The 12,996-nt window shown below is 38.8% G+C and overlaps 1 protein-coding gene across 1 annotated transcript in view; it reads left to right on the forward strand.

Annotated features, from left to right (window-relative positions):
• Positions 1-12,996, forward strand: part of gli2a (GLI family zinc finger 2a) — a 91,384-nt gene that overhangs the window by 65,845 nt on the left and 12,543 nt on the right. The window contains exons 5-9 of the mRNA XM_086090536.1: positions 166-375; positions 8,067-8,268; positions 8,423-8,621; positions 10,793-10,903; positions 12,607-12,747. Coding sequence (XP_085946662.1) covers positions 166-375; positions 8,067-8,268; positions 8,423-8,621; positions 10,793-10,903; positions 12,607-12,747 — 863 coding nt within the window. The remainder of the gene's footprint in view (positions 1-165; positions 376-8,066; positions 8,269-8,422; positions 8,622-10,792; positions 10,904-12,606; positions 12,748-12,996) is intronic.

The following is a 12,996-nucleotide window of genomic DNA, read 5'->3' on the forward strand; positions in this document are numbered from 1 at the left end:
AAATACAGAAGACACAATTTAATTTTCCTTTGATGATTAAAATTACTGATAAAAAATCAATCCTCTGTAATGATGGAACTGCTTCTTTTTACTGTTTTTACAGAGATTTAATATTGATGTTTCAACCCAACCTTGATTTTGTGCTTCCCATTTCTCCGTTCTCAGCTACCCACGAACACTTAAAAGACCGAACGCTATTCACGCTCCCTCCACCACCACCAGGGGCCAACCCCACAGAATACTACCATCTGATGGCCAGTGCCAGCCACCGAAACCCATATGGCGACCTCTTGATTCAGAGCAGTGCGGCGGCGGCGGCAGCAGCAGCAGCAGCGGCGGCAGCTCATTTGCCAGATTACATTAATCCAGTTGACGGTAAGAACAATTTACTTTCAGGTGGGGTTAATGAGTTAACTCATTCAGACCCAAAAACGTATTAATACATAGAATATTTTGTCCTTCACTTCCAAAAAACGTATTTATTTGTTATTTATGTGTTTTTTTATGCTAGAGCATACACAAGGCTTTGATACAGCTTCTGACATGAAGAGGTGGCTTAAAGCAATGGTAGTTACTACAAATAACGGCAGCAGGTGGCAGCAGAGTATAAGAGATCAGCTAGGGCCATGTTGCAACAAGCTCTTTTTGCCAGTGTTTTCAACAGCTCTGTGAATAATGATAAAACTTAGCTACATCCTAATGCTAATTGCTGCAAAACGGAAACAGATACAAACATCCTTTTTTTTCCTGATGAAAGAAGAGACTCAAGTCTTTTCGTAGGTTCCATGTTTTATAGCAATAGAACAGAATATTGTGTGGACTTTGCAAAATCAGTCAAAATCCAGTAAACCAGCTGGGAGCGAAGAGGGTTGCTTCACTGAAAATGGCTGGGAGTGAGTTAATAACTGCAAAGAGAGTCAAGAATAGCTAAAAAATTAATAAGAGGTGTTATTTTCTTCCTCCAACCACCTCAGTGACCACCGCTGTGCTGTCTATGTGCACTTGTTTGAACAGACTATTTACTCTAATACCTCCAAACCCCACTACTCGCTCCAATGTGGTGCCCACACTGACTGTCACCATCCCAATGACTTTTATTTTGTGTTCCATCATGTGAGTGGTGATCATGTGGTCAAGATTTGGCCTTATATTTGTGTGGAGGCCTTTGCCTTGCGGCCTTGAGAGTACACAGGGCCCATATAGAACCAGGCAGCCATCTAATGGCCTGCACTGGCAGCCACAGTCTCAATCAAATACCTTATTTACTGCCAGGGTAAGATAAGACGAGGAGAGGCTGAGGTGGTAAATATGTGCTTCATCAGACGATGTTTGCGTTGGACGGCAACAGAGATAAAAACATAGCAAAAAAAAATACTTTACATCTGCAGTAATATTCAGTAGACCCACCGCAAAAAGTACAAGACCTCGGTGACCCCAAAGTATGGCTCATCAGCAACTTACGCATACTGCTGGTTTACGTAAGAGAAAGTACTTTTCTAAACCTTTGATTGAACTCTCTCACATTGTTCTCTGTATGGCTTGTTCGAGAAGCAAAATTGTATGGTTTACATGGTTGTAGACCAGGGATGGGTAGCATTAATAATGGAGGCGGCCACAATCTTTCAGCAAGGCTACTGGGGAGCCACATAACACCACGCTTATATATATATATGATGATTTTATTGTGTGCAACCAGTTGAGGAAATACTGTCAATTCAAAACACAATTTAAGTTCATCAATTTAAAATGATAATAGTTATTTCACCTGTGGGTGCACACTACAAAATCAGATCCAGAAACATATTTTAAGTAGAAAAAGTAAAAAATGTATCTGAATCCAGATGATTTTATTTTGTGCAAAGAAAATCGTGCATAACAATTGCCATTTAAGAACGGTACAAAACTGCTGAACAGCAATTGAACAGTGAAGGAACTCATTTTGTGCATTATTCCACAAAAAACAGCTCACATTTTTAATTATTTAGGTATTATGTTTGTCCTGTATGTCATTCGAAATCTGCAAAAAAAATATTGGTCTTATTCACATTGTAATATATGGCAATATACAATCTGGTAAGCCATGTCTGTCATCTAGTGGTGAATGGTGATATTACTACTTAGAACTACACATTGGAACTCTGCTGTTTGGTGTAGATAGAGACTGGGCCGGGGGGGGGAAAACTATTCATTTGTTTATTTATTTATGTGGCAAAAGCACAATAAGAATAAAAGACAAAAAATGTATAAAGTTTCAAGTCTGGAGAGATCATTATTTATAATTAATGCAGCTGGATTAGCAATACATATGATGTGCAGTATATACTGTATAATATACACACAATATACGCATATACTGTTGCTAGGATTAGGCGGGTGGTTGTGGACCCAAGTGCAGGGAAGCAGGGCGAGGAGGCAGAGGTGAAGTCTAAAGATGTTTTAATCAAACAAAACGGGGTGGTAAACAAGGCGCTGGCAGGCAGACACAAAAACAACAAAGACCATAATCCAAATGATAAACAACAATGATTCGACAAGGACAACCAGGAAACAAAATACACAAACACTAATTGACATAACGAGACACACCTAGGCAAGACACAATTGGCTGAGGGCACTGATTGGTTGACACATGATGAAGGGCAGGCAAATACAGGTGGACATGATCAGGCTTGATGAGACGCGGGGAGACACACAAGGATAACAATCAAACCACAGATCATGACTGACTAATGTCCCGTCCACACGAAAGCCAGTTTAAATGTATTCTCACAGGTTTCTTACCGCTTAGGCCGTTCGTCCACACGATGGCGCGGTTTCGGAGCTTGAAATCGATCACTTTTGAAACCGGGCTCTAGAGTGGAAAGATTTCAAAACGTGGCCCGTACGCGTCCGTCTGGTCACCATATGCATGATACTCCTCCGGTGATGACGTAATGGTCACAACTCGATGACGTTGTTTCACGCAGCCTCCTTAGCTTGCTTATGCAGCAAAAGATTTTGCTTCTTTATTCCCACGTTCAACAAGCGGTGTTGTACTTGAATCACCCGCCATTGTCACTTCTCCTGTGTTCGTCTTTTTCATCTTGTTTTGATACATGCAAAGCCATTTTGTTCTGTAGATTGCAATAAAGTTTTTTATAAAAAAGTGTCAGTCTTCTTCGCTGATTCTTCTTCTACGCTTTCCGTTAACTCCATGTGGCTGCTCTACAGCGCCACTTCAGACTTGGCATATACATTACAGCCGTTAAACGTCTTCAGCGTCTTCTTTTGGAGACACGCAAGTCTTGAAATGCTTCTGTGTGTATAAGATTTGTTTTAGGAACGAAGCCGGCTTTGCTTCCGTCTGGACGGCCGCCTTAAGAAACATGAGGACAAAGGCCCCGTCCACACGAAAGCACGTTTCAATGTGTCCGCACCAGTTTCTTACCGTTTGGGCAGTTCGTCCACACGGCGGCGCCGTTTCAGAGCTTGAATCCGATCACTTTTGGACCCGGGCTCCAGAGTAGAAAGATTTCAAAACGCGCACAAATATTTTGCGTGATGTTGTTGTAGTGGAATCACCTGCCATTGTCACTTCACCTGTGTTCGTCTCACTGATCTAGCCCATACACGCTCGTGCAAGGCGTTGAAGCAACAGGGCGGCCATCTTATTCCTCCAGACTAGTGTATAAACGATACGTATACGTACAGATTAGACATGTACAGCTCGTAGGTTAATATATATATATATATATATATATATATATATATATATACTGTAAATGTATAGGATCGTATGCTGAGAAACGTTTCTTGGGAGGAGTAATATGGCGGCCTCGTAGCATCAAAAGTCTTGGCCTATCGTCTTCTTCGCTGATTCTTCTGCTACGCTTTCTACAGGGCCACTCCAGACTTGGATTATACATTACAGCTGTTAAACGTCAGCGTCTTCTTTTGGACACACGCATGTCTTGAAATGTTTCTGTCTGTACAAGATTATTTTCTCCCATGTGAACATCAAGCAAAAACCAAACTAAATCCAATCCATGACAGAAAAAAACAACAGAACTAACGCAAACCACAGTATAATATATTGTACTGTAGTTAAAAGAGCACTGGGTCAAGGGCCTGATGGCGTTGATGATTAGATAATGATTAACAAGAGCACTGGTATGTGACCATCTATATAAAGGTAAATGAAAGACAATTTATATATTTTAGAAAAAGAGGCATTCAGAATCAAATTTACCATCAAGGGTGTAATGGTTGGGTTGGAAGAAAAATATTAGATTGGCTTTTAGAAATGTGTTGAGGTTCCCATGACAAAAGCAGCAGCCAAGGTAAATGTCCACCATCCTGAGGAAAGAAAGATTTCACTGTTGATGCAGCAGTTGGGGAGAGGGAGATAGTTGTGTGTACTGATGTGGTGCTGAGATCATTGGGAGGAGGGGCTTTTACTTTTCGACTATATACACAAACACTTAACTATATGTTGGTTCATGAGCACATGGGTGTGAGTGTGTGCATAAACACACTATTAATCACAACAGCAGTGTTTGGCTTGGACGCTGGGGGCTCATATAGGGATCAATGCAAGTTCCTTTGCTAATAGAAAATCACTGTGTTAGTATTAGTCAAATTTACCAGGGAAAATATACATTTACCCCCTCTGGCAGCCCGTAGAGTTGGCTGGCTGGAGATGTGGAGGCCTTGAGTCCTGCTGGCATCAATTCAAGAAGTCTAGCAGGGGTGTTGCTCTAATGTAGAGTAGGTCCTGTTCATCTCAGAGGGGGAAGATGTGGTTTTATTTACCTATGTCAAGGTCAAGGGGGACACGCCAAAGACTATGCACTGTTTAAGGCCACATAGAGCTCTGCTGCAAACTTTCAGCAACGTCTCAGTTATAAATGAGTCATTATGGCTACAGCTCTTACACAAAACACGTTCCACACACACACACACGCACGTGCACCCCCCCCCCCCCCCCCCACACACACACATATATATATATAGTTGTTTTTATTTCCATTTATAGATTTTTTGGTATTACATTTTTACAAAAAAAATTTTTAATTTATTTTCACTTTTAGTCATTTATTTAGATTTAATTTGGGCAGTTTTGGTCCTCCTTTGCTTTAAAATCTCTGCTTTAAAAAAAAAAAGTCTTAAATAAGCACACACTCCTGCATGAACACTCCTTACTTACTCTGCTTGGTGATATTATTTTTTCCTGTGCTATATCAGTGTGTGTGTGTGCATGTGCCTGTAATTATGACTCTACATAAATGGGGGTTCCGCAATCAGAACGGGCTCTCATTGTAGTCCCACAGGGCAATTTTTCATGTGAGTCAGCCATGGCCTGCACATCTGTTTTCTTACTCCCTGCCGGAACCTGCTAACCCTTTCAATTATTGGCGCCACCTATAAAACACTCATTGCCAAGGAGTGACAATTTATTCCATGTAAAATTAGTTATTGACCAATGACATCCATGGGTACAACCCTAATCTTAGAAACAAGTATTTTCATGTGTTAAGGTTGAAGAAAGCCACATGACTTGTTTACTCGAGCCATTACAACTTCTTGAGAGTTGGTGTATTGCTTCAAGCGGTGGTTTGACGATGGGGGAGAGCACTTTGATTTGGGCAAAGTACCAAGAGGACCGATACAGGCGCCAGGTTACCAGGCTGCCAGACTGCGAAGCCTGTTTCCTGCTTTATAAGTCACAGCAACCACAAATGCCTAGCTCAAGTCACCTATCTAATCATTAAGAGCCCTAATCTAACAATATCCTGATCTAAACAGATGGAGATTATTACACAAATAGACATGATTTATTCTATTAACTATTTATGGTCAATAAAAGACACTTTTCACATCACTCACCATACTAATAGAGTAGCCAGTTTCCCCCTCGCTCCAAAAGTGTGTTTCTGTGCTGTATTGACTTCCAAGTGGTGTATTTTAATCGTTTTCATGCATTTAAAAACAACAAGTAACGACCTTGTTTTGAAAATGTATCGAGTAAAAATTATACATACTCATGTTAAAATGTAATGGATAAATGTAAAAAGTAGACTAAAAAATGGGGGTTTTGCCTCTGTTTACATGGCCTTTCAAAACCCAAATATTGGCAATATTTGGGTTATTAACTCATTCACCGCCAGCCCAGTAAAAATGGATCTTTGACGTCTATAACCGTCAATGGCAGTGAATGAGTTAATGTAGTCCATGATTCCTAATAAAATACTTGCCACATTTTATATGTCTTTATTAAATTAGACTAAATTGTTTCTTTACTCTAGTGAAGAGGCATATGTAAGAGCACTCTTGCTTTTAAAATACTTCTGGGTCTTTGCTTTTATTTGTCTTTTTTGTTTTGGGGTTTGTTTGTTTGTTTTTGCTTTTATCACCCAAACTACTGATGGGTTCCATAGGTCTTTTAACTAAGTGCATCTGTTTGTACTTTACGACACCCACTTCCAAACATAATAGTTTTGGGAGTAAGCCCCTCGTTTATGGCTATGGGTCTGGCACAGTCGTTATGGTGCCAGGATTAATTTGGCTGCAAGTGTCGTGAGAGCCACCGGCAACTCTTATTCAGTCATATTGACAGGAGTTGAGGTGTAGAAAGTGTGTGTGTGTCAGGTTGCTGTATGTACTTAGGTAAGTTGTGATATGGCCATTAAGAGCTTCCTGCCTCTCGCACCTCTGATAATGTCTGCTGTAAGACCTAATTACATGTGAGCTCAAACAAGTAGTCCTGCTTTCTGTCCTCTCACTATATAAATCAGCAGCTGTCGATCCAAACAAGGGATTTGTCTCTGGGAAAGTGTGTGTGGAGGGAGGGTCATGCCTCAATCCTTTAAAGCACATAAATGAGCAAGACTGAGGAGCGATTAGTGTGTATGGAAAAATAAACAACATTTTATTCAAGTTTATGAGAAAGCAGTCCCATTATTTCCTACTGTGTGAGATAAAAATACTATAACAACTAAATCCAACAGCTGGCTATGTGCCCGATCTGTCTGAGTCAGGCTTGTTCTTTATAATGGTATTCTGCGATCAATTTGTATAAATTGCCTCCATTTAACTTTCCCAAGTGAAGTGGTCTGAAAGATTGTTATCATGGTAATCGCTGGGAATGATTGGTGGGCTTTCATTATGCATAAGAGGATACAAATGTTAAACAGGGGAGCTGCTTGTGCACGTGAGAGATGCAAGAGATATTGTAGCCTAGCATGGATGTGACCTCCATCATAGCACATAAGATTTATTTTATTCAAGGTAAACGTTGGCTTCTGATGTATTTAGTTGAAGAGGAGGATTACAAGGAACATTAAAAATTAATAAATGACTAAATAAATAAATGAATAAAAGTGAATAAAAGTGAAAATAAAAACGGATATAAAAAAACAAGATTCAAAAAATAATTGTCGAGATAAATACAAAAATAAATATATAATGAGGTTCATTATATATATAAACATAAATATATAATATATAGGATTGCAACAGCAGAGACCAATCCATTAATAACATTAATAACATTTTGACCTGACAGAGCATCTGCACAGCTTGAAATAAATAAATGTGAGAGCAGTGTTTTTATTTATTGATTGATATATAATTCTATTTATATATGTATTTTTGTATTTATTATGACATTATTTTTTTTGTTTATTTGTATTTTTTGAATCTTGTTTCTTATTTTTGTATTTATTTTTATTTTTTTAATCTATTTTTTTATTTTATTTTATTTTTTTACTTTTTTAAATTTATTTATATATTTATATATATATATATATATATATATGTTTTTATTACCATTTATATTTATTTTTTGTATTGAATTTTTTAATTATATTGTTATATCTTTTTTTAATGTCACTTTTTTTTTTGATTGATTGATTGATTGGTTGATTTAGTAATTTATTTATTTTTTGATTTTGGCAGTTATGGTCCTCCATTGGTCCTGCATGGAAATTGGCTCGAATTTTCACTGAATCAATTAATTGTTGGACGCCATATTCTGGTTAATTAGCAAGCATACAGCTAAGAATAAAAACACTTTTTGGTTTGTGTAGTTTCGCGTTTCTCCAGTCCCCGGATGACACCCCGATTGAGCAGGAAGAGGGCGCTATCCATCTCTCCACTATCAGATGCCAGCATTGACCTGCAGACCATGATTCGCACCTCACCCAACTCCCTGGTTGCCTACATCAACAACTCCCGCTCAAGTTCGGCTGCCAGCAGCTCCTATGGACACCTCTCAGTTGGAGGAATCAGGTATGTGGAAGCAATCGTCAACACATCACACAGAGAACTGTAGAAGAATCAGGTAAGGTTCGACTCATCTCATCTTCCAAGAGCACCCTCATTTTGAGCACTGACTTTTTTGTGTGGAGACCAAAATGTGTTTTTCCTTTTCTTTCTATGCCAGCCCTTCATTCAGCTTCCCTCATCCCATTAACCCGGTGGCGTATCAGCAGTTGTTGTCGCAACAGAGGGGTCTGAATGCCTTTGGCCACGCTCCCCCTCTCATTCAACCGCCACCGTCCTCATTCTCTGCCCGCCAACATTCCCTGGCTCCGCCGCCTATGTCCACCTCACATAACAGCACCAACTCAGAAGTTAATCAGGTGGGACTGGACTGACTGATAAATCTAAATGTTTGACCAATAATGTCGATGGATATCTTCTTATGCTTACTAGAGAGATGTTAATTGGCACACCTGTTCTCTAAACAGCATGCATTAGCAAGCCAGTCAAAGATACTCAACTAAACCCTGGTTCACACGGCAAGATTTTGAAATTGTCGGCCGACTTTCAGACTCTGAGAGACACCACACGCGAAGAGAAAAAATCACGGGAGTAACAGTTTTGAACGTAACGTATGTGGTGTGTAGCCACACTGCACAACACACCACACACAAGCCGAGTTAATTCATGAATGTGACGGAAAGTCTCGCAAAACCTCTCGAGATGAGTCAACAAACATGCAGGACCAGTCGCAATACTTCCTGGTTTTCAGCCGAAAACGCGGCATAAAAAAAAAGGCGTTGTTTAAAGGAGTGTAAATGGGCCTCTGGGTGGCGAGGCATCGCTTGCACCGCGGGTTCGCGTCCCACCCGGAGACCACGTTTATTTGTGTAGTATGTGTGTGCGTGTATAAAAAAATTATTAAATTTAAAAAAGGAGTATGATAGCGCGGACTTTCTGCTGCGTCATGACTGTTTTGATTTTGGATTCCCCATCGGATTCCTCGCCGGCTCGCTTTCAGATTGGCTGCACGTCACTGTCAACCGGCTGCAGCGGTGGTTTGTCCTTGCGGCACACCGCACACAAAGCGAAGTCGGGCCAAAACAATCCAACATGTTGAATATCCTCGATTTCAAGTCGGAGGTCCTTCCGAGCACCGATATCGGGATGCGCCTTGTGTGCTGTCAACACACACGGCAGGATTATCTGTTAAGATTATTGTTTGCGTGTCGGCGTGTCCTTGCGATTGTCGGGAGAGGAAATTCGGGGCTAAAATCAGGCCAATTCTCCTGCCGTGTGAATCACAGGCTTAAAATGCCAAGAAATACATATTTTTACTGTCACTATATTTCCAATCATATACAAACCAATTGTTTCATCTGTTAATGCAATCATTGTTTTTTTGTTTTTTTTAATAACTCATTCAACAAACATATAAATAAATGTTTTAGTACTTTGTCCTTCACTCCCCTAAACGTAGCATTTAGAAGGCTTTGATACAGTTTCTGACATGAAGAGGTCGCTTAAAGCAATGGTAGCTACTATAAAAATAAAAAATAAACGGTCAACCAGGGCCATGTTGCAACAAGCTCTTTTCCCCACTGTTTTGAGCCCATGTCCCAGCTTTTTTGGAATGTGTTGCAGGCATCAAATTCAAAATGAGAGAATATTTTGGCAAAAAATTTAATAAATAACATTAATCAGTTTTAGGGATGTTGGATAGCCCTTTTTAACAGACCAATGCCAGTACGTGTAGTCAACTCTTGAGTAGTCACTGATAATGATACCAAATAACCGATATCACTAGTACATAAAATTCCCCCAAAAAATCAATGACAGAAAATGTAAAGAAATACCTAGTATATATCCCAATATTGCAATTCTATGATGTGATTAATCTGATTAAAAATGTAATCGTTTGACAAACTCTAATTCACATACTTACGTCTTTATTTTTTTAATTATGTCTCAGGTTCGAATTATGCACAAGACTCCCTTGAAGTTCCATCAATGTGCCTTCCTACTTACTGTCTCTTTTTAGCAGCCCACTGTTAACACTAGAGACTCCTCATGTAAACTTACCTCTCAGTGAATTATTTTGTAACATTATTAAAGGTGTAGCTGCCCCGACTTATTTTCTTATAGCAAATGGCAACAGTACACATGTGAATGCAGAAATCTGTACAGATGCCAATGCTAGAAGGGCCCGCCCACTCATACGCACATTTATAAGCTGGTTTACATTTATCAAAGTTCCCTTTTCCCCCTAACTCCATTAGAGCTTTAAAAAGCCATGTGTTTCTTTGTCTTTTTTATCAAGTTCAGAATTTGTCAGCAGATCAAAGCCCCCTCATTGTTAATATAAACAAAAGGCCCATACCCCTCACTAACAAGGGTAATAACTCCTTTTCTTTCATATTTCCCTGTGGCTTGGGCGATCATAAACCAGTCTAAATTGTTTAGTCTCCACAGCTGTTTGTGGTCTGACTTATTGCTTCCTCTTCACATCGATTGGAAATGAACAATGTCTGTGACGTTTCTGTCTTTTCAGAATGCGAGTGGAGATCCAGCAGTAAGCAGCACAGTCAACCCATTAAACTCCAAAAGGACAAAAGTTAAGATGGAAGTCGAAGGACCTCTGCCCATCTCACCAACCTCTCTGGTGAGGAAGTCCAAAAAAAACATGTGAACCTAACCCTTGTGCAATTTGAAATTAGAAGAACAGCATTCCAATTACTGTTAATTGTATCCGCCATTTTCAAATTTAGTCTCAGTTTTAGTCCAGTTTCAATCACGCTTGTTAGTTTTTATCATAGTTAGTCAATCTCATCCTGTTTTTATTCAGTACAGTTGTTTTTTAGTTTTTTTTATTTAATCTAGCATTTTAGACTCTATCTTAGTCCAAGAAAACTATTTTATTCGTCTAGTTTTAGTCAACAAAAACTGTCAACGTTTTAGTCTAATTTTAGTCAGGACAATTATTTAACCCCTGTATTTTTTTTGTCATCAGATTATGTTGAAAATTTTGGATCTAAAACTATTACACATAAAATGTTCTTTTATCTTTTTGATGAAAAACAACTTCATGCACAATTACAGTGGCTACTATGGCTCCATGCTATGAGTTAGTAAATTAGCTTGCATTATTCATTAGCCTATAACTATAAAATAAAAAAATTAAAAATAAAAAAAATCCTTTCACCGTGAATCCACCTCCTGTCTGTCCCATGTGTTTGTGCATGTTACACTTGCTATCTGATTTGAAAAGGGGTGTGTCACTATGTGTCACATGACAGTGTCATAGTGACAGATTAGCAGAGACAAGATTTTACAAGATTATATCATTTTCATCTCGTTTTTGTTCATGAACTAAAATGTCCATATATTTTAGTCCAGTTTTATACTGATTTAGTCCCAGTTATTGTTTATTAATGAGGGTTTAGTCTAGTCTAGTCTAATTTGAGTTCGGTGAAAAATGTGTATTGACGAAATTATTTTTGTTTAGTTTTCGTTGACGAAATTAACACTCGTTCCAATACATGGTCAGTGGGCTTCAAATTTCTAATAATATTCCCCTTGTAAGGTTGGACTAAAAAAACGGTTATTTTTAGAACCGGTTCATATGAAATTAATAATACAAATACCCAAAAAAAATTCCGTTGGCGCCCTTGCGGTCGCTCGCATATGTGTCACTCCAGCATGCCCACTCGAAAAGGTCACCGCTCGCCACTGATGGAACCTACCAAAAGAAAGATTAGAGCCTCTTCTTTCATCAGGAAAATTTGTATATTTCTATCTGTTTCTGTTTTGCAGCAATTAGCATTAGAATATAGCTACATTTCATCATTATTCACAAATCTATTTAGAACTGTGAGTAAATGAGCTTTTTTCCAACATGGCCCTGGTTGATCTATTTCGCTCTGCTGCCACCTGCTGGCCGTTTGTGTAATAACTACCATTTCTTCAACCAGTTGAGAGACTGCATCAAAGCCTTCTGTATGCTCTAGCAGAAAAGAAAAAAACATTTAAAAAACATATAAATACGTCTTTGGGACTTAAAACATTTAAAATAGAACATATTTATAAATGTTGGGGAGCAAATGAGTTAAGACACTCAATAATATGTCAAAAGTGCTTCATGTAAATTGGAGATTGAACCCACAAGTAACATCAAGACTACCAGCTGAGCCTAGATGGCCCAAAAATATGCAGTAAATAATCAGAAAAATATGTCTGAGAATGTTACATAAAACAACAAAAGCCTAATAAGCAGGTTGACCTGGTGCGCGGCTACCACCAGGTAAAGGTACACCCGCAGTAAGTTGTAATAGTACATTTCAAAGAATGACAAAGTTGTGTCTGTAGGACCAAAGTGGAGGGATGTTGGACCTAAGTGAGGAGTTTGATAAAGATGAGTGCAAACAAGAACCTGAGGCCATATATGAGACCAACTGCCACTGGGAGGGTTGTGCCAAAGAGTATGACACCCAAGACCAACTTGTGCATGTGAGTATGTCTTGAGTCTTATCAAATAGTCATTATTTAATTATATCCAGGAAAAGGTTTTAATTTAGCTTATTTGTCAATGCCAATTTTATCAGCCTCATCAATTTTTTTTGCTGTGGTTACATTCATTCAAGTTAGAGCTTCAACTTATTATTATTATATTATAATTATTGTTGAGTCTAATCAGAAAACTGTCCAGATCCTTCGCCACTGTTCCTTTCCTGTTGAGTTGACACGTTCAACATTAAT

The sequence above is a fragment of the Leptonotus elevatus genome, chromosome 12 (assembly GCF_054856555.1).
Source record: "Leptonotus elevatus isolate MCC_2025b chromosome 12, RoL_Lele_1.0, whole genome shotgun sequence".
NCBI lineage: Eukaryota > Metazoa > Chordata > Actinopteri > Syngnathiformes > Syngnathidae > Leptonotus > Leptonotus elevatus.